Source organism: Miniopterus natalensis, chromosome 7, assembly GCF_054644295.1.
Source record: "Miniopterus natalensis isolate mMinNat1 chromosome 7, mMinNat1.hap1, whole genome shotgun sequence".
NCBI lineage: Eukaryota > Metazoa > Chordata > Mammalia > Chiroptera > Miniopteridae > Miniopterus > Miniopterus natalensis.
Window position 1 is genome coordinate 33360816 of NC_142087.1, and position 26899 is coordinate 33387714.

General features: G+C 52.4%; 2 protein-coding genes across 4 annotated transcripts in view; both read left to right on the plus strand.

The window, feature by feature from the left end:
- On the plus strand, window positions 1–18896 carry CNDP2 (carnosine dipeptidase 2). 3 transcript variants are annotated; one of them, XM_087818907.1, is made up of 12 exons: window positions 1–46; window positions 2951–3040; window positions 3715–3858; window positions 5984–6146; window positions 7589–7677; window positions 9167–9367; window positions 10494–10578; window positions 11485–11645; window positions 12205–12369; window positions 13480–13621; window positions 13865–14012; window positions 18491–18896. In XM_087818907.1, exons 2-12 carry the CDS (start codon window positions 2981–2983, stop codon window positions 18582–18584), a joined length of 1452 nt encoding a protein of 483 aa, XP_087675033.1. In that variant the 5' UTR covers window positions 1–46; window positions 2951–2980; the 3' UTR covers window positions 18585–18896. The 3 variants fall into 3 exon arrangements, with proteins under 3 accessions (XP_087675033.1, XP_087675032.1, XP_087675034.1); XM_087818906.1 differs by lacking the exon at window positions 1–46 and adding an exon at window positions 508–648; XM_087818908.1 differs by lacking the exons at window positions 1–46; window positions 18491–18896 and adding exons at window positions 508–648; window positions 14822–15447.
- CNDP1 (carnosine dipeptidase 1) overlaps window positions 18590–26899 on the plus strand; it is a 23056-nt gene continuing 14746 nt past the window's right edge. Inside the window, 2 exon segments of the mRNA XM_016213616.2 lie at window positions 18590–18619; window positions 19124–19184. Of these exon segments, the coding sequence (XP_016069102.2) occupies window positions 18618–18619; window positions 19124–19184 (63 nt within the window). The 5' untranslated portion in view covers window positions 18590–18617.

Sequence of the window (26899 nt, forward strand, 5' to 3'; positions counted from 1 at the left end):
GGCGTGACTGGGACTCGTGAGGCGGCCTCGGCGCGGCGGCCGGAAGGTGAGCGGCCTTCCCGGGCCCGTGTGTCGGGAGTCCCCGCGCACCGGGAGTCGCGCCCCGCTCGGCGTGCGGAAGGGGGGCCGAGGCCGGGGCGGAGGGCTCCGTGCGGCCGGGGGGGAGCAGCGGGCCAGGCCGGGCCGGGGGTTCGGGAGGGCCGCGCCCACCGCCCGGAGCGCGCCGCTGGCGCCGACGGGAAACGCGGGCGCCCGGGTCCCTCGGGGCCGCGGCAGGCGGAGGCCTTGGGCGGAGGCTCGGGCCGGCGTGGCTGCTCGGCCTTGTCCGGGGGCCCGGGTCAGGCGTCCCGGCTGCCGCCGGCTTTAAGCGCCGGGCCTCCGGGCCCGAGCAGGCCTCAGTTTCCCCACCTGTGAGGCCGAGGCGATGCCTGGCTGCCCGCGGCCGCGGTGGGGCCCCCGGGCGCCGTCCCCGCGCCGAGGCGGCGTGAGCCCGCGGGGGACCTGCGCGCCCTTGTCGCGCGTGGGTCCGCCCGGAGTGAGGGGAGGCAGCTTGTGAAACTGTGCGGGGTAAAGCCCCGGTTTGGGCGAACCGGAGGCTCCCGCCCTGTTTTAGCGGCGCTTTTCCAGAGACTCAAAGCCGCGGACCAGGTATTTTGTTTATTTGCCGTAAGACCTGAATCAGTGCGCGGGGCGGAGGTGGCGGGGCGGGCGGGCGCTGTGGACGGCCCCGGGCTGCGGGTGAGCCCCGCCGCTCCCGCTGGCCGCCTGCTGAGTGAGGTTTCCTTAGCCCCGGGCTGCGGGTCAGCCCCGCCGCTCCCGCTGGCCCCCTGCTGAGGTTTCCTTAGCCCCGGCCTGCGGGTCAGCCCCGCCGCTCCCGCTGGCCGCCTGCTGAGGTTTCCTTAGCCCCGGGCTGCGGGTCAGCCCCGCCGCTCCCGCTGGCCCCCTGCTGAGGTTTCCTTACCCCCGGGCTGCGGGTCAGCCCCGCCCCTCCCGCTGGCCCCCTGCTGAGGTTTCCTTCCGGCCCGGGAGCTGCGGCTTCCGAGGGCAGTGAAGACGGTGCTGGTCTGCTTTCGTCCGCACGGTCCTCTCACCTTAGCAGGTGGTGCAGCGGGTCCGGGTTAATGGGAGGAGGGAAGGGCGAGAATAGCCCTGACGCCACCCGAGGGAGAAAGTGGACGTGGCCCGGCCTGCTTTTCCTGATGAGTGGGTCTGAGATTTTTTTTTTTTTTTTTTGGCCCAGCCCTGGGGAGGAGTTGGCTTTGCGGTCAAGGGTCTGTTTAGTGTCCTTCGGTGACAGGTGCGGTTTAAGTAGTTCCGTCTTGGAGTGGCCCTGGAAGGCCGTGGGTAAACTTGGCTGCACAGAGCAAGCTATGAATGAGAACGTACCGCTCCGAGTTTGCGGTTTGTGCTGTTTGATGACCAGGGACCCAAATAAAAGTGCCCAGTATAGCACACTGTCATAGATAGCTTTCTGGTTACATTTTTGGTGGTAGATGGATGAAAATCTGACTTGTTAACGCCCATGAGATTCCTCTGCGGCGCTCGTGTGCTGTCTGGCTGGGCTCTGTCAGATGAGAGCCTCAGGCCGAAGCTGGCTGGGAGGTTTGTAATCTTTTACGTCCTGTGGTCGAAGAGGAGGAAGGAGGCCCCGAGAATAAGCAGTCTGATCTCCTGCCCTTACTGACCTCACTGTATTGCTGAGCAGCTGCCCCCTGCCCTCCTTCATGTCACAGGGCACACAGTCACTGCTCTGTTCAGAAACCACGTTGGAATCCCATACCAAGCAAAACTGGCTCTTTAACTGCAGCGTGTGGGTGCCCAGGCATCAGCACTGCTGGACGTGGTGGCATCTGGTGAGCCTGCAGCTGCGGGTCTGTAATGCTGCGGATCCCTGGGGCATAGCTGAGCCTTTTCCAATCACTGGATGGGATTGGAGTTGTCAATTGAAGGAAGGGACAGAAGCAATTTTGAAAATCTCAGTATATACCAAAACAATTTAAAAAAAAATACATATCCTTATTGATTTCAGAGAGAGAAAGGGAGAGGGGGAGAGAGAAACATCAATGAGGAGCCATTGATAGGCTGCCTCCTGCACGCCCCCTGCTGGGAACTGAGCTGGCAACGCAGGCACCTGCCCTGACCAGAAATGAAACTGGATCTCCTGGATCCTAGGTCGATGCTCAACCGCTGAGCCACTCAGGCTGGGCTATACCAGAATCATTTTTGTTTTGTATGCATTCCAGATTTTAAAGGTGATCCATCAGGGGATTTCTTTTCCCTTATTTGTGGGGCGGGGCAGATGGGCTGGGTCACACACATGGGGAACTGGGTGTCAGGAATGCACTGGGGAAGGGAGCACAGGTAGATGGGGTTGCTTATGCTAATCAGGCCTTCATGGGGGTTTCCGCATGCTGCCTCTGGCAGTTTCTGGACTCAGATTGTCAACTTCCTTAAAGGGAGTTTATCTGTCTGTCCTTGGGCTTTGTGTGTTGTAGGCAGGCTGGGATATTTTTGCTGGGATCCTGGGAGTGATGATTGCCTCTGGTCATAACAAGTGGAAAGTTCTCTGAGCTTCAGGAGAGTAAAATCAAATTAAAATTTCAAGTGCTAATAAGTCAGTGTTGCTGGGAAGTGCCGATTTTTAATTTTCATCAGATTGTCCTCAACCCAGGCCCTTCCTTCATTATCTACCATTGTGACACCATTTGGGGTACATTTTCCTTCTGAAAAAGGTGGGAGATCAACCTGAGCCTCTCTGCATCCCAGAGCTTTCATTTCTGCCTCTGCAGTCATTTCCTGGAATCTACATGATGACTGCCTGTGACTGCCCACTGCTGGCAGGGAGGGTGGGGTAGGAAGGAGTTCATGACCCTAAGCAGTCGTGTACATTTCCCTCAGTCAGTAGCGCCCTGTGTGGAGGCAGGATTGACAGGTTCCTTTTCCTCCCAAGAATCTCCAAGGTCTGCCCTCTGGTTGGAAGATGTCGGGCCTCACGACCCTGTTTAAGTATGTGGATGAAAATCAGGATCGCTACATTAAGGTAAGGGGATATTTACTTATTCTAATAAACTTACAATCCTGTCTAATCCTGTGGGGCTCAGGAACACTAATGTGAGCTATGCTGTTTAAATCAAGTGTTACAGACAGACGATGCTGCTCGATCTCACATAGGTGCAGTTGGAAAAAGGAACTCGGAGAGCAGAGAGCAGAATGGTGGTGGTCAGGGCAGGGGGACTGGGAGATGTTGGGCAAAGGGCACACTTTCAGTTATAAAAAGGAAAGTTCCGGAGGTTTAATGTATGGCGTGGTGACACAGAAGTTCTTATGTGTTCTCACAGCAAAAAAAAAAAGTAACTAAAAATGTATGTATAGGATGGGGCAAAAGTATGTTTACAGTTGTAATTTTATTAGATTTAGGTATAGAGGTATTTATGGACTGGGTACATTTCACATTTGCCCCATGCTTAATAGTTAAAAATACGTATTCTGACACGTTTCTGTTATGCTGTAGTTCTTGCTACAGGGTCAGTGAAAGCAGGTTTCTAAAATCTTAGCAAAATAGCAGGTGTGGTGGGTCTGTTCTCCCACATCTGGCCAGCACGCCTAGCATGGAGTGGCCCCAGGTAGCAGGTCAGCGTTGGGCCTGAAACTTGGCAAAGGGGTGGATAAGGAGCACTTTTTGAGAGCCCCTTTGTGCTTATTGTCCACAAACAGAAGCTTGCAGAATGGGTGGCCATCCAGAGTGTGTCTGCCTGGCCCGAGAAGAGGGGGGAAATCAAAAGGATGATGGAAGTTGCCGCTGCGGACGTCAAGCAGCTGGGCGGCTCCGTGGAATTGGTGGACATTGGAAAGCAGAAGGTATGAGTGTGTGTTCAGACACCCGGCTTGTCTTTCAACCGAAAGCCCTGATTGGGATGCAAATCTCTGTGTGGTTCCTCCCTTGTACTGGGGCAAAGGTTGTGTCATCCTCAGCCTTTCTCTGCGGGAAGGAGAGCTGTGGGGGTTACTCAAGAGTAAGTGAGCAGAGGCTGTCCTTAGAAAACAGCCGAGATTCCCCAGCAATCAGTCTCCTTTCAGCCTAGGCAGTTACACTCTATCCACGTAGGTGTAAAACGATGAAGGCTCCCACTGTCCCTGCACCCTGTCCCCAGCATCCCAACTGCTAGGAATAGCACTTTTTCTTGAAAGAGGAACTTTGTGTGCTGGCTGCATTCTGACAAATGACATTGTTTGTTTGTTTGTTTTTTGTTAATCTTCCCCCGAGGATATTTTTTCCAGAGAGAGTGGAAAGGAGGGAGGGCGAGAGGGAGAGAAAGAGAGACACACACACATCGACTGGTTGCCTTACCCAGACCAGAATCAGACTTGCAACCCAGGTACGTGCCCTTCACCCAGAGCTGAATCCTCGACCCTCCAGTGCTCAGGTTGACCCTCGAGCCACTGAGCCACACTGGTCAGGGCTGGTTTGCTTTTTTCCTAACTGAGGTGAACAGTCCACTCACGCCAAGTCATCCCGATTTCAGTCCCGTGTGAATTACATGTTTCGTGCCGTGTATTTTTTAAGATGAGTATCATTTATATTGCAGAGCGTGGCAAGGTTTGCTTTATCCTGGTTCTCTTGCCTGATGATATAACTGTCAGTTGAGGTCATTGTCCCCAGGTTTTATTGTGGACATTCAGCCCAGTTTGCTCTTTTCATGAATGGAAGCACCCAGAGGCCCAGATGGGCTGTGTCTCCACTGGAACCACACCAGTCATGGCAAAGGAGACAAAACCTGTGCCTCCTGATTCTGGTCCAGCGATGTGTGTGAGGGCTGCACAGGGGTGCCTGTGGGGTTACTGAGACCCCTTACACTTAGTATTTATAAGTGAAGTTTACTGGGACGACAAATCTGTGGTCCTGCAAGAATCCCGGCCACCTGGTGCTTTCCTGAATGTACAGTGCACCCAGAGGTAGTCAGAACCCCTGGAGCTGGGGGGAGACACGTGCATCAGCCATCACCGGTCTTGTCCTGATCGCCCTGATTAGCTTGTCATTTTTACTAGCTGCTCATTTACCTCTTGATTGTAAATTGTTAGTTTAGCTTCATTACCATTTTAGCCTGTGTGTTTATTAATGTATATTGTCATGAAGACTGTTTTCTAGTAACTAGGCTGATGCATACGTGCGTGATGGTTCTAGTGTGACTAATCCTTACCTGGTAGCAGATATAGATGGATGTGTACTTTTCACCATCCTGCACCCCATGCCCCAGCCTTTTGCCTGTGGTATTCTGTATGGTGACAGGTTTCCCTGCTGAAATGTGGGAGCTGGGAGAGCTGGTACAGGGTGCAGGGCCCGGCTTTAAAGTGTCTGTTGGGAGAGTGGAGCTGGTGTGGGTGTGGAGAAGCCCTAAGCCTGCCTTCGAGTCCCTGCACTGCTACTCAAGAGAGACTACCATGGTTATGCACTGGCCTGTTCTGACAGGACCATGGGCGACCAGAAGGCCTTGGGAGGAAGCTTGGGACCACCAGCTCCCAGTGCCTGCTCATGGGGCTCCCTGTGGCTTAGTCACTGCATCTGTCTGTGGCCCTTTCTGTTCAGAGCTGTGGTCTGGGTACAGATTCCAAACACCTGCCTTCTGCTGTAAGATCACAGTAGCTTTCTTCCATTATTTAATTTAGGAAATACTGAACTATGTTACTTCCCAAACTCGCCTTTCATAACATGCTTTATTGTATAAAAGTTTAAAAAAAATCTGCCTTTAAAAATTTATCAAAAAATTGCCTACAGTTGGTGAGCATAATTCAGTCTTTGTTCTCTGGATTATAGGAAAGTAATTTCTTATTAATTAATAACTCATTGAGCAATATGATCTTAAACCCTGCAGTAGAGGGAGGCTGATGAACAGGGATAAGAATGCTAAGGTATTTAGTAAGTCTGCCGTGAATGCCAGGTTTTTAAACAGAGGCTGTCCTCACTTGCTTCCCTCTCCCCTCGCAGCTCCCTGATGGCTCAGAGATACCGCTTCCTCCCATTCTACTTGGCAAGCTGGGCTCCGACCCCCTGAAGAAGACGGTGTGCATCTATGGCCACCTGGACGTGCAGCCCGCAGCCCTGGAGGACGGCTGGGACAGTGAGCCCTTCACCTTGGTAGAGCGAGATGGTAAGGACTCTGTCCCAGGGGAGCAGCACCTGGAGGAGCCCCGCTTCGATCCTGCTGCTGCTCCAGCAAATCACTGACATGCCCTTGGCCATATTCCTAGGACAGACTGTTCTGACACAATGTAGAAATTGTCCTCCAGAAGTTTCCGGCATGTGGGCCAGTTATGACAACATGAGTAAGCCTTCCCGTCCTGTGGAAACGGCTCTGTGGCCTTGGTTCAGCCACACTTCCCTCTGCTCTGAACTGAAGCCTTGCAGCCCTCACAAGCTCAGTCTCCACTTGACACCTCTCTGGAGACTCAGTGGCACTGGGCCCCCACCTCCCTGTCTTGTCTGCTGACAGCTCCTCCCCTACGTGCTCCACATGACACCAGCCTAGACACAGCCCCTCCCCTGATAGCAAGGGACAGACAGACTCCCTTGGCAGACCTGGCATTGATGGAGCTGGGGGGAGCAGGCCTCTTTGTCTCATATACCTCTGAGCAGCGGTCTGCACGTGCAGTTCCCTCGTGCGTTCCTCACGGGAATGAGGATGCTTTTAGGAGAGCTCTTCAGCTTTTGTGAAAAGCTGGGTTTAATTTAAAAGGAAGTCCCCAGGGTAATGATGGCTGTAAGCCTAGTACTGCTTTGGAGTGGGTCATACTGAAACTGCCAAATGTTTGAAAACAGTCCTAGGAATGAGGAAGTCAGAGGGCTGACCAGGACAGAGAGAGCTGAGCCCCAGGCAGGCATGGCCTTCCAGGCTTGCTCTGGTCGCCCTCGGGTGCTCTGTGTCACATGATAGTAGGCCTTGTTTTCCCAGTCCAGCCACCCTGTGTTGGGGGTCCCAGAAGCCGGGGTGCAGAGGGGAGGGACTGACTGCTTACACTGAGGAGAAGCAGTATCGTGCTTTTAGATTCCAGTGAACCCAAGAGGAATCAGTGACAAGCGTAGTTCTATTCTTTATCAAATTAGATGTGGAAATTGGGGTAGGGGTGAGATTTGTCATTCTCTTGATAAGGGTACATTGTGTTTCCTACCTGTGCCCAGGTTGCCTGCTCTTATCACTACCAGCTGATTTGGGAAGTATATTTTAACCACTGGCCCCTGATAGTTCCTGGACCTGGGTCTGAAGTTTGTGGCCTGAGTCAGCAGGATCGTGAGCGATGGCTAACTGCTCCATCGTGGGGGACGGGAGGGGAACCTGGAGGCATCCACGTGGCTGCCTTACTTAGGTGACGTGGCTGCCTTAGGTGAGGGCAAATTCTCCGGGCATTCTAGTAGTAATGCCAGATGGAGACTCATGGTCCTGACAGCATGAAAATGGGGCTTCTGATGTCAAGAGGAGAAACTCAGGACTGTCGCAAGTGGTTTCACTAATGTTACCAGGTATTCACTGAGGATTCGCTCTGTTGTCTGTCTCCTTGTCTTGTTACGTTATGAATTTGCTGATTGTTGTTCTAGGCAAACTGTATGGAAGGGGTTCGACTGATGACAAGGGGCCGGTAGCCGGCTGGATGAATGCCCTGGAAGCCTTTCAGAAGACAGGTCAGGTATGTTGCCTCGAGTCAGGCCTGGTGCACCTGCTTCCATCTGAGCTAAAAGGCTGGGCTTGTCCAGGTCAAAGGTCACGGGGATAGGTGACAGCAGGCTCCCCGCTCAGGTGTCAGCCCAGTGACTCAGATTCTAGCTGAGAGGTTGTGTTCCAGCTTCAGGAAACACTGCAGGTATAGTTGTTTTACAATGTTCAACGGTCGCACTGATGTGATGACTCAGTAGGAACCCAGGCCACACACAGATGACCCACCGCATGGAGAGTGCTGGCCACACTCTCACAGGCCACGATAGTTGACAAACTGCTTACTCTCTTTGTGGTTTAAAGCCTCCTGAAAATACATTTTATTTTTAAAAATATATTTCCTTAACTAGGAAATATCCACTCCTTGTTGAAAGTTTGTAAAATATAGAGAAATAGAAAGAAAAAATTGCCTAGAATCTCAACCCTAAGAGACTTAATATTTTGTTACTGATCCTTTCAGTTGTTTTTAACTTAATTATGGCTAAATGTACAGATGACTTTTGCATCTTGCTTTTATCTTGTATCATAAAATCAAAATTATAAGACAAGCATATTTATCAGAGTGTGAAATGGTAGATTTGCTTGGGGTCCTTGACCCTCTGGCCAGGGGTCCATTTTGCATGGGAGGAAGCTGAGGCCCAGAACCGCTGGATGGCGGGGCTCCCGTGGCCACTGTGTGCTGGGCATAGACTGGGAGCATTGGAGGGGAAGGGTGGCCGGGTGTAGAGCAGTCGCCCAGAGCAGCTCCACTTACCTCTTCCATATACCAAGGCCCCCAGAAGGGTTCCATCTGAGGGCAGAGGTGGGGAGGGGAGGTTTGCCATGAGCAGTGCTGTCCGGGGGCAGTTCTGAGCAGGGCTGTGCAGACTTGAGTCCCAGTGAGGGCCTTGCTGTGTGTGGATCTTCCTGCCTCACTGCACAGTACTGGCGAGACCTGGAAAACTACAGGCAGGAGCTGGATGAGAGACAGGAGCATCTGCTCTTTGGGAAAAGGGACTTTAGTGCGAACAGAGTGGAGGTCATAGTGCAGGAGTGCCTTCTGAACTAGGAGGAGTCTCTCCCTTGTGGGCACTGGTGGTGGCCACAGGGGTGCAAATGAAGACTCCTGTGGTCTTTGTGTGCGGCCTTCAGAGAGCAGCTCGGGCTTTACTGGAGACTCCTGACCTGCACTGGTGGGTGCAGACATCCCTGTGACTAGGAAACGTCACCTGAGGAGTAGCTTGCAAGGAGCTCTCAGTGAGGATGTCACTGTGGCTGGAGCCAGGCTTGTCCCCTGAGAGCCCAGTGCCTGGGGACTGTGGGTTACTGGGGGCCACACATAGGCCACCAGCGTGCTTGGTCTGGAGGAAGTGCGGGTGTTTGAAACTAGTGATTTCTAAATATTTGGTGACTTCTTGTCTGTTGTCTCTAAGAGGTAAAGTATGTGGAAGCTGAATGCCTGCCACACTCTTTCTCTGTCACAGGAAATCCCTGTCAACATCCGCTTCTGTCTGGAGGGCATGGAGGAGTCGGGCTCCGAGGGCCTGGACGAGCTGATTTTTGCCCAGAAAGACACCTTCTTTAAAGACGTGGACTACGTCTGCATCTCCGACAACTACTGGCTGGGGAAAAAGAAACCGTGCATCACCTACGGCCTCCGGGGCATCTGCTACTTCTTCATCGAGGTATCAGCTGTTCCCCGTGTTCCACAGTGATTCTCTGGGGGCTGCACGCCCGACCCCTCAGAGCTGCAGCCTCCACCCTCAAGCTGGGTGGTCTTGCAGCAGTTGAGGAAAGAGCGCATGCTGGTCCATGTAGGAAAGGACTTACACAGAGCATTCTAGAAAGACTTCCTTTAAAAGGGACAGTGTGTTCCAGCCCTTAAGCTCTTACCCCTTGACTGGGTGATCTTGAGGGAACTGGGGCATCGCACTTGACACAGAAGCCCAGGAGGACGGACCTGCCACTCACTGTCCGGTGGGCTGAGCCTCAGTCTCTACAGAGAAAGGCGGGGGTCCTGCTGCTCTGGTGACTGATGGTGAAGTTAGTTCCTGCCATGAGGGTGGTTTATGGACTCACAGTACCGGGAATGATCACAGTGGCTGCGCTGAGCACTCACTCTGTGCAGGCTCCTTCCTACCCGCTGCACGAGTTACTGGCAGGGACACAGTGGCTGGGAGATAAGTGGTCTACTCTGCCATGCTGCAGGCGAGGAAGTATAGGTCCAGAGCTGCTCCCGCCTTCCCCTGGTTACAGTGCAGCAGCGGCGGGGCGGGGACTGACCCCAGGTCCTCGGGCTCTGGTCCCTGCTGGCTTCTTCCTGGTAGCTGTTACCTTTCCAATAGCTTGGTGCAGGGTCTTCCTGAGACCACTGGGAAAAGGCTGAGTGCTGGGGAACTGCCTTGCGGCATGTTTCACCTGTGCTCAGTGTTCCTAGCTCACCTGTGCTCAGTGTTCCTGGTTTACCTGTGATCAGTATTCCTGGTCTACCTGTGGTTAGTATTCCTGGTCTACCTGTGGTTAGTTTTTCTGGTCTACCTGTGGTCAGTGTTCCCAGTTTACCTGTGGTTAGTATTCCTAGTCTGCCTGTGGCTGGCATTTCTGAGGGTATTTTTTGTTATTCCAATTTTGTATTTTAGGAAATGCCTTGCTTTGCTCATTGAAGGAGCAAATTTTAATTTTAAAAATTGCCTGTCAGGTCTTATGAGTGTACTTGGTTCAATTTACTGTCACATGATAAAAATGAGCTCCCTCTATGATAAAAATGAGCTCCCTCTAAGCAGCCAACAGAGCGGCCTTTGTTCCGTCCAGGTGGAATGCAGCGACAAGGACCTGCACTCCGGGGTGTATGGGGGCTCGGTGCACGAGGCCATGACGGATCTCATTACGCTGATGGGTAAGGGGGTTCAGTCAGTACTTGGTGATTTGGGGGAATATATCCAGGCTGTCACCAGCATCTGGTGCATTCCAGCACTCTTCGTGAACCCCTCCCTTTCACTCTGCTGCTCCCTCCCTCCATTCACTTCTCCCTTTAAAGGATTGGGTATGGGTGCCTCATTTCTGCCTTCCTCTTCCTCGCACCCTTGCCTCCGGTGTCACTAAACCCTGTCTCGCCTCCAGGAGCCAACTTGGCACCCCTTGCTCTATCGGCCCTGTCTGGCCCTGTCCAGCCTGTCCCCTAGAATCCCACAATCTTCCTCCCTCTGGAAACGTTGTATGTCACATCTCAGATGGCATCTGCTTGCCTGTTTGATATTGTAACTGTCACTTTGAGGGCTCCTGCTTGGTCAGCTCCTTGGAAGGGAGACCCAGCTCTCTTCCCGATGTCCTGTTGCTCACCCCACGTTTTTGTGTTCCGTTTCCTTCCCTGGTGGATGGTAGCTGCCACCTGTGGAGTCAGCGTTGCTCCTAGGACTGAGTCTCTGTCCCTCTCTAGTTCCTCCTCAGCTGGAGCAGCTGAGTTCTGGTGGAAAGTGCATTGACAAGGCAGTATTGGAGAGCATTGTGGTTTTCTTAGGAGGCCTGGGGCCACTCTGCTTGGCGTGTCCTGGTCTGTGGCCGTGCATAGCTCACTTACCCCTTTGTATCTCAGTTGCTCTGTCTTAAAATGGGAAGATGGCACTGCTCGCCTCATTGGGTTGTTACAGTAGTTAATTTACTTATGAGCACAGTGCCTGAGCGATCACATGCACTCAAGAACCGTCACCATGAGGCTCTTGCGTGAGGACTTCCAGTCCTGCTGGGTTGTAGCCCAGACTCCCTGCCGTGTGCATGCTGAGTGCTTCCCCCCCCCCCCCCCCAGGCTGTTTGGTGGACAGGAAGGGGAAGATCCTCATCCCTGGCATCAACGAGGCTGTGGCGCCCCTGACGGAGGAGGAGCTGAAGCTCTACGAGCAGATCGACTTTGACTTGAAGGAGTACGCCAAGGACGTCGGGGCGCAGACCCTGCTACATAGCTGCAAGGTGCTGCTTTGGCCATGTTGGGCCTCCCAGTAGCCCCCATGCACAGGCGCCCGGGGGATGGAGCAGAGGGACTGGCAGAGATCTGGGCATTTCCATGGGCACCTGAACCCTCGAATGATGCAGAGCCCAGAAGCACCGGGCTGGATGCCGAGAGGTTGTTAGAAATGTCTAATATTAACTGGTGACAGCATAGGCATAGAACACATGCAGACAAAACTTAGAGGCAGGGAGCCTGTTTGCGTGGAGAGGACAGTCTCCGGCACTAGGCTAGAGATAGTGTGAGACCAGCTAGCAGAGCCCGTGCTCAGGCGCACGCTGCAGTGAGCTCTTAACTCCTGGGGGAGCCATGTTGTGACTGAGTTAGTCTAGTTCCTGGTTGGTGAGGTCTGGATGGAAGTTCACATTCAGGCCATCCAGCACTAATGAGCTCCCGCAGGGTCTGCACTCCTCCTTGCTTGTGCCGACCTGGCCGGCTGTGACTAAGAGGGACTTCCCAGACGACATTCCCGTCTCCTCAGAGCACACAGTGCTGTCCCAACCCACTCTGTCATTTCTGCAGAAAGACGTCCTGATGCACAGATGGCGGTACCCATCCCTCTCCCTGCACGGGATCGAAGGCGCCTTCTCTGGCTCAGGGGCCAAGACTGTGATTCCTAGGAAGGTGGTCGGCAAGTTCTCCATCAGGCTTGTGCCCAACATGACTCCTGAGGTTGTCAGCGAACAGGCACGTGGGCGCTGGGATGCAGGGAGGGGCTGCGGTGCACCAGCAGAACTTTGGGGACAAGGGGCTTTCCTCCAAAAAACTGAAACACTCAAGCCCAAAACCCACACATCCCCACCTCAGCTCCAGCCAACTCAGTAATTACTAGCATAAGCAGTTCAGAAATTGACCAAAGGTAAAGGCCATATAAAAAGCATCATGAATGTAAGTGACCTTTGTCACCGCTGAGGCATGCCAAAACCTGACCTCTGACCTCACCCTGAGGCTTCAGGTCAGATGCTGACTTTAGGTCTGATATGTTATGGTGAGAGTCCAAGGGAGCCACCTCTGGGCTGTGGTGAGGGGCAGAGGGAAGATTCCAGAGACGGAAGACTTCAGAGGGGCAAATTCTGGTAGCTGCAGGCCCGCCAGGCTTCCTGGGAGCAGTCACCCACACAAGGAGGTTTGGAGGCTGGAATCAAGGGCTTCCCCTTTGGGAGGTCCTCGCATTTTGTGATCAAGAGGTGTCCCTGGGTCAGCACCTGGCTCTGTTTTTGGTCCGGATGTGGTCTTTTTTATAAAGCCGGTCAAATAACACTTTTAAAAACTTGGCTTAAATATTATCATCATATGGAACCATCTACTTAAAGGGTGAATTGCTTGATATTAAAACATTACCTTTTACCTTCAAGTAACTGACTTTTGAATCCTTTTTTTTGTAAAATATGTCTTTATTGATTTCAAAGAGAGGAAGGAAGAGGGAGAACAAGAAAGATAGAAATATCAATGATGAGAGAGTCATTGGTTGGCTGCCTCCTGCACGCCCCCTACAGGGATCGGTGCCCTGACTGGGAATTGAACCTCAATCTCCTGGATCATAGGTTGATGCTCAACCACTGAGCCACGCTGGTTGGGCGGCTTTTGATTCTTGATAAAATCCCTTTTTCTGTTATCACAGTTATGCAGATCAGTGTCTAGCAGCAAAAATGAGACCCATTGTAGATCCATTGTAGACTCACTGTAGAGCCATTGTAGATCCTTTATGGACTCACTGTAGAGCTGCTGCAGAGCAGATCACTAGCAGTGGGTCAAGTGCCGAGCTTTATAATTGTGTCTCTTCTGTTTGTGGTTCAGGTTATAAAGTACTTGACTAAGAAGTTTGCTGAACTGCAGAGCCCCAACAAGTTCAAGGTGTACATGGGCCATGGTGGGAAGCCCTGGGTGTCCGACTTCAACCACCCTCATTACATGGCTGGGAGAAGAGCCCTGAAAACAGGTCAGACGCTCTCCCGGGGATGATGCCAGGGCCCTTGGTGTGTCTGCTGGGGCTCTGCCGCATCGTGTGGGCGCATAGCCACATAGCGATGTTCTGGGGGGTGTCGGTATGCAGGCCGGGCCACACTGCCAGCGACTATAAGGGCTGCTGTCCTCGCGCTCACACGGTCTGGCCCTGGTGCTGCGGGTAGCAGGTCTGTGGGGGAGCCCCAGCCTCACCATTTCTTTCATTTCATTCCCCTAGTTTTTGGAGTTGAACCGGACTTAACCAGGGAAGGTGGCAGTATTCCTGTGACCCTGACTTTTCAGGAGGCCACAGGCAAGAATGTCATGCTGTTGCCAGTGGGGTCCGCCGACGATGGCGCCCACTCCCAGAATGAAAAGCTCAATAGGTGAGGCTCCGGGTCCTCGGTCCTGAATCTGGGTTGGTTTCCTCATGGGTACCAGTGAGAAATCCTGTGAAAGCCAGGGCATCCCTGCATCTCTTCCTCCTCCCACTTCCCCTGCTTCCAGGACCCCTCACTACCGTCTGTCCTGGGGCCGAGAAGGGGGAAGGGGAGGACAGTGAACACTTCTGGTGCGAGACAGGGAAGGAGGCCTGCGGGTGGTGGCAGTTCTTCAATACAAGGCTCGCCCAGTGGTCTTTTGATCTCTGCTTCCCCTGTGAGCCCTGAAGGACTTCTGTATCTTCCTGTTTAAAGTTCTCATGTCATTGCTGGCTCTGTAAGGCTTAGAGGGACACGATGGGGGTCTTTAACCAACAGAGACGGAAGTCGATCTCTGGGTCGGCAGCCATGAGGAGAGACCCATGCAGGCAAGGGAGGCCCCAGAGGCAGAGACCCTCCGTGGAGGGCAGAGGGGAGGGACAGAAGAGACCCTGTTCCTAGGATACGCATGAGGTGGAGACTTCAGATCCAAACAAACCAAGGGAGGGCCATGATCAAGGTGAGGCTGTTCATAGTTGGGAGCTAGGTGAGATCACGTGTACTCGATGAGGCCAGGGCCAGAGCCTGGGCCTGGGCAGGGACCAGGACCAGTCAGTCCCTGCTGAGACACTCAGGCTGAACCTGCACTTGAGAATCAGGTGCCCAGATTCTAAAGGCGAGCAGGACTCAGGGCCCATGAGCCAGGATGTGGGACGCTCCCAGGATGCCCAGACCTTGGGACACCAGCCAATACGATGACTGTTCCTTTCCATCAGGCACAACTACATAGAAGGAACCAAAATGCTAGCCGCGTACCTGTATGAAGTGTCACAGCTAAAGAACTGAGAGGCTCCGTGTCCCTGGAGCCACTGAAGGCCCCCCACCCCACCCACCCACATCCTCTCCAATCTCTCCGGAAAGCTGTCTGTCCTCTGTCTCTTGTCACACCACACGGACTTCCAGGAGTGGACACAAGCACCAGCCTGTCCCTGAGTGACACGTGACCTGCACTGGGCAGTCACATACGTGCAGTCCTGCCGTGTCAGTGACCCCGAGTGTCAGCTGGGTTCTCAGGTGCTCAGCATGGCGTGGTCTCCAGAACTCACAGCACGAGTTCTGTAGAAAGTTCTGGTTGGTGTCCATTCTGGCTAAGCAGTGGCTGTGCTGAACCTGGCGCCGCCTCTGCCTCTGATTCTAGTCAGGCGCACCTGGAACACCTGGTCGGGTCACCTGACGCCTTGGGGGCCTCCCTTTCTGGTCCCTTGGCATCCTGCGGCTCTGTCCTTTTTTGAACCACGACATCTCTTGTCTTTTCCCTGCCGACCTTCCAAACCTGAGCCTAACTAAGGACCATGTAGTCTGTGTGTGCCGGTAAATAAAAAGTACAGTGGAGCCTCTGGAAGTGCCACTGCCCAGTGACTGACCCACAAGCACACTGCATGTGGTGGGTGGTGTGGTGGGGCTTCAGGTGGGGTGAATCTCCTCTCCTAGCCCCCAGGAGGAGTGTGACTCGCAGGCCCTCCCTAGCTGTTAGGGAAGGTCTGTCCCCATCCCTAGTCACCAAGAATCCAGTCAAATTGGTTTAAACAAAATGGATTGTGTATTGGCCCAGCTGATAAAAAGCCCGGGGTATCTGGGAAGCTGGGCTTGATTCATCTCAAAGTCTGTAGTGTGTCCACTTTGCTGACCACCTTGACTCAGGTCAGAACTGGGGTGGGGAAAGGGGTGCTGTCTATTGGGCCCTCATACCTACACTTAGTGGAACAGGATGGTGACACTGGAAATCACTGCTTTAGCCCCTGAGACCTCTCTGACACCTTCTCTCCCTGGGTCCTCCCTGCCCTGGAGTCGCCACCAGTGCTAATGCCGGAGTTCTGCAGTCCCCTTGTCCCCTTCCTCACCAGCCACCCCGTCCTAGTCCTCGGGGAGGCTTTCCTAGGAGAGGGCTCTCATCACAACCTCCAGGAGGTCTGTAGTGCGCCTTCCCGGAGGAGTCGCCTGGTCCCGTCTGCCCGATCCCTCCCCTGTTACTCCTGCAGGAGCTGGTCACTCAGAACCAGCTGCCTGCTCTCCCTTAGAAAAAGGCAACTGCTGGGCCCAGGAGAGGAGGGGCTGAGAGGAACCTTCCTGACCCGAGGGAAAGTCAGGTTCACCTGCTCTTGCTACTTTTTAACTGGGTCAGAAAGGTTATGCTAGACACCTGAGGACCCTTAAACCACAGCGTGTTAACTAGTGAGGACATCGGTCGGCTAGGCTGCTGTGCCCAAACCAACCAGGGCTTCACCTCACTGACGCACATTCTGGGCTGCGTGAGGGCTGTGCAGCCAGGCCAGGCCTGCTGTGGGCGCCGCCTCTGCCCTCGGTGTCATCTCATGGTCCAGGACCTGCTCTGCAGCCTGCAACCCCAGCTGCATTTCAGCCGGGGACAGGGGAGGACACCCCAGGACGAGCAGGTGCTTCTTCCTTGGGCTTCTTACTGTCGGAGTGCTCCCAGGGCCGCTCCTCGCTGCGCCAGGGGTGGGTGATAGGCCTGGCTGACATTACTGTCGCTCTGCAGGAGGGAGACAGACTTTAAGTCCCTGTATTACATCACGGTGATACCATGACATTTGTCTCAAGGAAAACCGAGAAAAATAAACTGTAGCATTAGCTGGAGAAAGGACCATGGAGACGGACTGCATTCATCACTTTTCAGAGAAGACTAATGTCTGCATCAGCCCTGAGGCTTTGGGGGGCACCATGAGAGGTGAGGGGAGGCAGTGTTAGCCCCAAATAGGCCTTTGTTGAAATGTTGGTTATTTTTAGCTGGTTATTTTTATTTTTTAATTTTATTTTTGTTTAAAATATTACAGATGTCCCTTTTTCTCCCCAATGACCCATTCCACCCCGTCCCATCCCCCTCCCCAGTCCCTCTCCCCACCGTTGTCCGTGTCCTTGGGTTGTGCATAGATGCATATAAATTCTTTGGTTATCTCTCCCCCTCCACCCACCCCCCTCCTCCATCCCCCTGACATTCGTCAGTCTCATCTATGCTTCCATGTCATTGAATCTATTCTGTTCATCAGTTTATTAAGTTCTTTAGATTCCACGTATAAGCGAGATCATGTGATGTCTTTCTCTGCCTGGCTTATTTCACTCAGCATAATTTTCTCCAGGTCCATCCATACTGTCCCAAAGGGTACAAGATTCTTCTTTACAGCTGTGTAGTATTCCATGGTGTGAATGTCCCACATTAGCTGGTTATTTTAACAAAAGACGCAGGAAGAAACTTTGACCTTCTCCCTGCCTTTGACCTTCCCTTCCCTGCTATGTGATTTAGACAGGAAGGGAGCTAGCGTGTAGGTAAGTATGGTTACTGTGAACCAGGTGTGACAGGCAGGGAGGAACCTGGCAGGTCCTTGACCAAAGCCCTCTCTGTGTCCCCTTGTTCAAGATGGCCCAGCAAACATTTACTTACAAACATTTGCCTTTCCATCTTGTGAATTACTTTCCTGCCCTTTGAAGTCCCAAGCCCACCCCTCTTCTCCGTAGCTCTGGAGGGCACACAAGCCGTAACTGTCCCACTTGTCCTCAGGTCTCATTCCTAGGAGGCATCATGCACACGCAATAAGTACGGTCATTTAGTGCAGCCCGAAGAACTTAGGAAGGTAAAAGAAATTTTACTTTTCTGTCCCCACAGTGGGGTTCAGTGAGCCGGCCTACGATGCTGCTCACAGCCTGCCTGCCTTTTCCTTTGCACTTTTTCACAAAATGTGACCGTGGGTCACCCAGGCTCATAGCAGATCCCGGTGCAGCCCCTTCCTTTCTGGCTGGTGGTTGTCATTGTAAACGATCTGTACTTGGTAGAAGCTGTTGCTCTACCTCATAAGAGAACGGCCGGCCCCTAAGTGCACCGAAGCGTGGAAACATGGTTTGCAGATTCCCCTGACCTGCAGCTCCCTGAGCAGGCCTCAGAGAAGAGCTGGTTCAGTGCACAGCTTGCAGGGGACGGTCCATTAACAAGAGCAGAATTTCTTCACCAGACACTCTGCCCAAGAGGGCGCAGTGCGGACTCTGACCCACAGGGTTGATGGACCCGTCCTCCGGTCCCGGCTGCCCTCGCCGTGAGTGTGGGAGAGACCAGAGGCTAACCCTGCCCAGGGATTGCCCCTGGAGATCTGGATTTGTGGGCCTGGTGCTGGGACAGGCCTGTCTAGGGGATTTGGAAGCCTACAACCTGTTAGGGTTGAACTGTATCCCCCAAAATTCATATGTTGAAGTCCTGACTCCCAGCACCTCAGAAAATGGTGATTTGGAAATAGGGTCTTTGCAGATGTGGTTGCGATGCAGCCGTTCTGAGTAGCCTGGGCCCCACTCCAGTGTGACTGGTGTCCTTGTGAAAGGGGGAGGTTTGGACAGGGAGATGCCACGTGAAATGAAGGCAGCGACTGGCGATGTGTTTGCAGGACAATGGACGCCCAGATTGCCGGTGACTGCCAGAAGCCAGGGGGAGGCCAGGGACAGACTCTCCGTCACTGCCTTCGGAGGAGCCAACCCTGACGACACCCTGGTTTTGGACTTCTGGCCTCCAGAATGTGAGACAATGGATTTCTGCTCCGTTTGTGGCAGCCTGAGCAAACACACGGCCTGTGACCCTGACCTAGCTCCTAGGCAGCATCCCATCACGAGGGCCCCGGCCGCAGAGCAGGGCTCTGCCACCCGCTCAGGGTCACAGTGTGTGCTCCCATCACCTCTGTCTCGGCTCTGCTGGCCTGGGCACATGCACCCACTCACAGGTGACACCTGCACGCATGCACAGTGCAGCTCCTGGGTCGTCACGCAGCCTGAGCCCCGGCGGCCCTCAGTAACATCAGATGACTTCCGGGCCGCTACCTCATTACGAGTCTGTGTAGGAGACCCATTGTTTCTCCCCCCCCCAACTGGCTGACGTCTGTGCAGCATCTTTGTTTCCCAGTGTGAATAGAATGGGCCACTGTACCAGCCTCGTCTTCCTGCGAGGAGGGCTGTGGGACACAGACGAGCGTTGGCACCAAGGTATAAAATGTGCCCTGAGGTTTCCTTTTCCACTTCTCGTCCAGGTCCAGGGGCACTGCTGAGGCTTTGGAACCCGGCCCGATGGACCCCAAACTGGGCAGAATGGTGAGTGGGCCTCCAGCTTTGGGAGAGCAGGGACCAGAGTGCTGGACGTGTGTTTGCCCAAAGGGTGCATGTGCCATGCGGGAGCCAGGTGCACAGAACAGGCTGCACGGGGCCCGTGAGTTGCCACTGCTTGGACGTGCCCTCAGGTGTCACTGTCTCTGCCAAGGGACAGGCCATGTAGAGGTGGCCTATGGTGTGCTCCGGGTGGCTGTCTATTCTTACGGACACTTGTGTGGTGTTCTCTTCAAATCGTTTTTCTAGTGCCTGGGGCGCAGCCACGCTGGGTGGGTGGTGGCAGCCAGGGTGAGGACCCGAGGCCCAGGCAGCTTCTCGGGGGGAGTGCGCTAGGCCCCACCACAGCACACTTGTCCATGCGCAGTTTTCCTTCACGGGAAAAGCAATGTTATTGCTAAAACCACAGAGCACCTCTAGCTGCTGAGTGCAAAGGGCGAGGCGTGACTTGGGGGAGGGTGTGGAGAACCGTGTGCGGGCAGGTGTTTTGCTGCCTTTCTCACTGATCCCTGAACTCTGCCCCCCACCCCACCCCAGTCCCACATTAGTGTGAAGCCTTTGGCAGGGAGCCCCAGGAACCTGCATTTTATATAATTCAATATATAAGTCAGTCACTTTTACCCCATTCACAAGCATGTGCAACCGTCACCACAGTTGGTTTTAGGATATTTTCGTCGCCTCAGAAAGAAGCACTGTGCCCTTGGAATTATTTCCCCACTCAGCCTGCCCCCAGGCCCAGAGTGACCACCGATCTCCCTGTGCTGCCAGTAGTCAGGCGTTTATGAGACGCATTCCTGGGAAACAAAAATGAACATTAATGACTAGAACAAACTCCAAACTCCATTTTTGAGTCCAGAGGGCAGTTGGCCAAGAAGATTTCTAACCCTGGCTGGGTAGCTCAGCTGGTTAAAGCGTCCTCGGCATATGCCAAGGTTGTGGGTTCGATTCCCAGTCAGGGCACATGCAGGAACCAACCAATGATGCATAAATAAGTAGAACCACAAATTGATGTTTTCTCTTTCTCCCTTCCTCGCTCTCTCTTTGATCAATTTTTTAAATATGCCTTTATTGATTTCAGAGAGAGGAAGAGAGAAAGAAACATCAATGATGGGAGAGTCACTGATTGGCTGCGTCCTGCATGCGTTCTACTGGGGGTCGAGCCCGCAATGTGGGCATGTGCCCTAACCGGGAATCAAACTGTGACCTAGTTCATAGGTCGAAGCTCAACCACTGAGCCACACCAGCTGGGCTGATTAATTTTTTAAAAAGATTTCCAGGTGTTGGGCTGGAAGCATCTTTAGCCGGTGTTATGAGGGTGATTTTGATGACTGATTTGTGGTTTCAATGACTCTGGGATGTCATGGGTGTTCCAGGGAGTGTTCAGAGTGGCCCGTGCAGCAGCAGATCAAGTTGTCCCTCTGTGGTCTGTAGAGGTGACTCCTCTGGAGTTTACGTCCGGTCCTCCAGCTTCAGGTGCAGGGCTTCGGACAAGGGCCTCTTTAGTTCTCAGTGACGCCAAGTCAGAAAGGGGGAGAGGAGATTGGGAACATCGGTGTGCAGAGTTGTAGCCAGACACTGGAGGAAACCAAGACTTCAGGGCCCAGAGCAATTTCCAGGTAGATAGCACAGCCTCAGAGACAGCGAGTAGGGCTGGGGCCTGAGGACGGGGCAGCAGGGCTTTCAACATGGCAAAGGAACATTTTACCAACAGACCCAGATACCTTTAGTCTCTAACGAGAAGCTAAAAGTAGATACACATGTTCAGAAATTAATGTTCCAGTGTTTTATCTTATTTAGAAATGATCTGAATATTTATCAACTGTCCATCACTTAACAGTATAATTTTAAGGTTTCAAGTTACCAAAGAGAGGGAGGGAGGTCCCCGTAGGGAATTCTGATCATTGCTCAGCAGGTGTCCGCTCTTACACTCACGCACCCACTTCCAGCAGCGCAGTTACCGCGCTTTAAACTTCCAATTAAAAAGCCGTGGACTCAAAACGTAAAGAATATCCCTGCTGGAGAGAAACAAAACAAACACTCAGTGGTGAGCAGGGGTGGAAGCATCTAGAGACAGGCTGCCGCAGGGTCTCAGGGGCCAGCGCGCGGGCACAGAAGGCAGCGGAGCCGCAGCAGTGGGCGCCCAGCCTGGCTCCGCGCCCTGCCTGTGCCCAGGACTGCGCTCCGCTGCCCCTGCGCCGGTCCGGTCCGGCGCTCCCTGCCTCCAGCCGGCCGCACGTGGAGCCGGTGTGGCCTCGGGCTCCGGGAGTGAGCCCCGGCTTCCCGAGCTAAGCTCTTCTTTGGGGTCAGACTCGCAGGTAGAGGATGGTGGGGAAACTCCCAGCTCTTGGGACTTTCTGGGGGATTCTGTTTCTTCACCCCAGCGTGTCCAGGCTGCCCTCCGAAGCCACGCCCTGACCACTCCCTCTTCAAGACTGGCTGCTGGGGTTGTAAGCACCGGAATGCTGGGCCCAGCCCAGCTCTGCGGGGGATTGAGCGGAATCCAGAAAGGCCAGTTGAGGGAGGGGAGGTCCCGCTTTAACTTTTAATCTGGGCACGGTGAGCTGGACCTTTCCCGTGTAATAGCAAACCCGTCAGCCCAGCCCCCGGCAGAGCGCCTTCCCAGAGCAGCCGCACCACCACGGGACTCTAGGGGGCTCGGTAAGTGGGAGTCTTGGCCTCCAAGGTGACCCTGCACAACGTTTCTCATGGGTGGAAAAGGGTTTGGCCAGTGGGCCACTGAGTGTAGGGGAGGAACAGGCCTGGCCCAGGCCGTGTGGGGGAGGCAAGAAGCTTCGTGTGGGTTCTTAATTCTCAGCAGCTGGCAGTGCAGGAGGGCTGGGCTAGAAGCGTCACAGTGTCATTGGCCACGGCAGCCCCCGGGGATGTCAAGGCCACCTCAACTAAGCACACAGGCCATCTAACCTTCCCCGCGACTGGCGAGAGTTGGGCGGGAGGAGGGGACACGGAGGCGGGGCCCGTGGAGAGGCTCCCTGGACTGAAGCTGGGTCAGTTGGGAGGACGATGTGGGGGTGCGTCCACTGCTTAGGATGTGGAAGTGGCTTCAGAAAATCTTACAAGTTAAAGTATTTAAAAATAAGGCACTTAGAGTTTTTGTTCCAAATCTAAGAAGGAGCTGGAATGAACAGGATCTCACAGAGCATGAGGGGGTTCTCTCTGAGGGCCCCACAGGGGGCATCTCCAGCTGAGCCAGGCTACCTGCCCCACCGAGATCATGCTAAGACCAGGCCTCCAGCTCTGCTCCCTGCCCCCTCTTCACCTTCCTGCCCTCCAGCACCTTCTTTGTGCAAAGACAAAAGCCAGGAATTGTGCAGTTAGTTCCAAGTCACGTGTGTCTGTAACCCAAGAAAAGAGACAGAAAGGGAAAGGGGTGAGTGAGGCAGCCTGGGGAGGCAGCAAGCAGTGCGGGGATGTGGGGATGCAGGGACCCCCCCAGGACCTTACAGGCAGGGTCAGTGCCCACAGACCGTCTCTGCGGCAAAGGACACAGGTGCTCTGTCCACTTTGCGGGCACTGAGGGGAAGCGCAGTCATGCAGACCCTGTGGGAGGACCCACCACCGGGGACCATGCCTCAGGAACCTGTTGGGAAGGGAGGGGCTCCCCCCAAACCCTAACCGTTCTTCCTCCTCACAGGCACTCCTCTTTTCCTGTGGCTGCCTTTCTTCAGAGTCCCCGCTGTACTGTTCATTGGGAGGAGCACCAAGTGTTTTTTAAATGGAGATTGAATGCATGGAAAATAAAAATAACAGTTCGAATATTGATTTAGATGGGTCGCTGCAAAAGGTAGCCTGTTCCATTTCAGAGAGCCTTTCCCGGGTGCCCAGAGCTGCTTTTCTCCCTGATTTATTTGCAGCCCCTGGGTCTTGGCTCTGCCCCGCAGAGATTAGCTGGGTCCAGCCTCATTCCCTCCTGGAGGAGGCAAAGGATGCTCAGGGGTGGCTCACTGGCGCCATCTACTGGGCCAAGTTCCCTTTTTAAAAAAAAATATATCTTTATTGATTTCAGAGAAAGGAAAGGAGAGGGAGAGAGAGAGATAGAAACATCAATGATGAGAGAGTCATTGATAGCTGCTTAGCCCGCAACCCGGGCATGTGCCGTGACCGGGAATCGAACCCCGATCTCCTGGATCCTAGGTTGATGCTCAACCGCTGAGCCACGCCTGGCTGGGCTTTTTCTTTTTTTAAAAATATATTTTTATTGACTTCAGAGAGAGGAAGGGAGAGGGAGAAAGACAGAAACATCAATGATGAGAGTCACTGATTGGCTGCCCCCTGCACGCCCCCTTCTGGGGATCAAGCCCACAACCCGGGCATGTGCTCTGACCGGGAATCGAACCACAATCTGGATCCTAGATCGATGCTCTACTGCTGAGCCAGGCCTGGCCGGGCAACTTTTTTTTTTAAGTTTATCTTTATTGGTGAACGTATTATAAATGTCCCCCTTTTTCCTCCATTGATCCCCTTCACCCTGTACTCCTCCACCCAGGCCTTCACCCCACTATTGTCTGTGTGTCCATGGGTTATGCATATAAATTCTTATGTTAATCTCTCCCCATCCACCCCCCACCTTCCCTCTGAGATCCCTCTGTCTGTCCCATGCTTCTATGTCTCTGGATCTATTTCGTTCATCAGTTTATTTTGCTCATTAGATTCCACATATGAGTAAGATCATGTGATACTTGTCTTTCTCTGATTGGCTTATTTTGCTTAGCATAATACTCTCCGGGTCCCTCCATGCTGTCTCAAATGGTAAGAGATTCTTCCTTTTTACAGCTGCAGAGTTCCATTGTGTAAATGTCTGAGAAGATGCTTGATATGATTTCAATCTTCTTGAACTTGTAGAGACTTGTTTTGTGTCCTAACATGTGGTCTGTCTTTGAGAGTGTCCCCTGTGCACTTGAGGAGGATGCCTATTCTGCCGCTTTGGAGGAATTTCTGTAAATGTTAATTAAATCCATCTGATCTAGTGTGTCATTTAGGGTTACTATTTTCTTGTTGATTTTTTGTCTGGAAGGTCTGTCCAGTAAAGTCAGTGGGGTGTTAAAGTTCCCTATGGTGACTGTATTGCTGTTGATCTCTCCTTTAAAGTCCTCTAGAAGTTGTTTTTGTTTTTTTTCCAGCCTGTATGAGTCTTTTGTTCTGAGGTGGGTCTCTTGTAGACAGTATATATTTGGGTCATGTTTTCTTATCCATTCAGCTACCCTATGTTTTGATGGGAGCATTTAATCCATTTATAGTTAAGGTCATTATTGATAGATACTTATCTTTTGCCATTTTCTTCCTTCATGCCTGTTTCTCTTCCTCTCCATTTCAACTTCTAATTACAGCAGTTCCTTTAACATTTCCTGGAATGCTAGTTTGGTGGTGATTAACTCCTTTAGCCTTTTTTGTCTGGGAAGCTCTTTATTTCACCATCTATTTTGAATGATAGTCTTGCTGGATAGAGTAGTCTTGGTTCCAGATCCTTGTTTTGCATGACCTTGAATACTTCATGCCATTCCCTTCTGGCCTGTAGAGTTTCTGATGAGAAGTCAGCTGACAACCTTATGGGAGCTCCTTTGTAGGTAACAGATTGCTTTTCTCTTGCTGCCTTTAAGATTCTCTGTCTTGAATTTTTGGCATTTTAATTATGATGTCTGAGTGTGGGCCTCTTTGGGTTCTTCTTGCTTGGGACTTTCTGTGCCTCCTGAACTTGTGTGACTTTTTCCCTGACCAGGTTAGGGAACTTTTCTGACATCATTTCTTCAAACATGTTCTCTAACCCTTGCTTACTTTTGACCTCTTCTGGCACTCCTATGATGCGAATATTGTTATATTTTATGTTGTCCCACAGCTCCCTTAAACTGTCCTCCTGTTTTTTAATTATTTTTTCTTTTTGGTTCTGTGGTTGAGTGATATTTTTACTCTGTCTTCTAATTTGCTGATCTGATCCTCAGCTTCCTCTAATCTATTTATTCCTTCCAATATTTTAAAAAATTATTTCTATTATGTCATTCTTAATTTCCTTCATAGTTTCCATTTCTTTTCTCATGCTGTTGAGCATCTTTATGATCAGTATTCGGAACTCTATATCTGATAGATTGCTTATCTCCATTTCATTTAGCTCTTCTTCTGGATAATTCTTTTGTTCTTTCATTTGGGACTTGTTTTTTGGTCTCCCCATTTTGGCTGCCTGTTTGGATTTGTTTCTATGTATTAGGTAGATCTGCTAGGACTCTCAGTCTTTTGGATGGCCTCTGGTGCCAGCCAATATCAGACACTGTTTGTGACTGTTTTTGAGTACCCTGTTTGAAGTTTTCTGCACTCCAAGCATCTGGTTCTCTCTGCTGGGGCTGGGTGTGTTTGTACAGGACCAAGATGTGCACCAAGGTCTGCTTTTCCAAACCCTGGGTCCAGAAGCAAATCAGGCAAAGACTCAAAGCACCGAAACGCTGTTATTCAATCTCTTGATGAGTCTCGGGCTGTAGAAACTCCACAGAGTGAGGCAGCTGATTGTTATCAGTCTCTGTAGGAGCCTCAGGCTGTAGAAACTCCGTGGGGTAGGGCCAGAGGTTTTCCAGCAGGGTGGGGCAATTGCTTCTCCCCCGTGCAAAAGCAGTCTCTATGCCATCTCCACTTTTTGTCCTTGGTTATAAGGGTGCTCCCCAGCTCGTCTTCAGTTGCAGTTGATTATTCAGAGTGCTTTTTCTGTATTTTAGTTGTACTTCCAGTTTGGTCCTGGGAGAGTGGCAGTGTAGCTAGCTTCCACTCAACCTGTCGCCTTCTTGGACCTCCTCATTGTTGTTTGACTTGCATTTTCCTGATGGCTAATGAGATTGAACATCTTTTCATGTGCTTAACTGATCATTTGTAGACTTTCTTTGGAGAAATGTCTATTCAGATTTGGTTAATTTGTCTCATATTGTTGACTTGTGTAGCTCTTTATAGTCTAGACACACATCCTCACCTTGACTCTGTTGGTGCCCAGAGCTGGAGGCCAAGGAAGGAAGCAGCCTAAATCTAAAATGGTCCATTTTCAGAATGTGCAAAACCACAAAGAAGAGCTGGTTTGGGAGAAGAGAATGAGTTAGTTCTGCGTCCAGAAGTACTACCATCTGGGTTTCTGGTCTGTACCCCACACACCTGGGGCCACTGCAGGGTGGATAGATGACCAGGAAGGGGGCACAGGGAAAGGGGGGGGCAGAGACTGGGATCACACACAGGTCTCACACTTATGGGAGAGAGAAGGAAGGGACCCATCAGGGAGGGAAGCAGAAGCCGGAGAGGTGGGAGGGAGAGAAGAGCAAGCCATGGAGCAGGGACCCCAAGGTGGGGAGCGTGGCCTGCAGTGTCTGAATTATCCTCAGTTCTTAGATGTTACTTATCACACTATTCCTTGTGCGTTTCTTTTCAAAGTACCGTCCTTCAGGAGCTGATGGGAGGAAACCTCCGCACACTAACACTGCATAGGATTCTAGACAGTGTTTACAAAACATGCTTTCTAATAAAGTGGTTAATTGTATGTAAAAGAAAAAAATTTTAATTCTCAACTGAGGATATTTTTTCCATTGCTTTTCAGAGAGAGTGGAAGGGAGAGGAGAGAGAGAGGGAAGAGAGAGAGAGAGAGAGAGAGAAACATCAATGTGAGAGAGGCACATTGATTGGTTGCCTCCCCCATGCACCCCAACCAGGTCAGGGGTCAAACC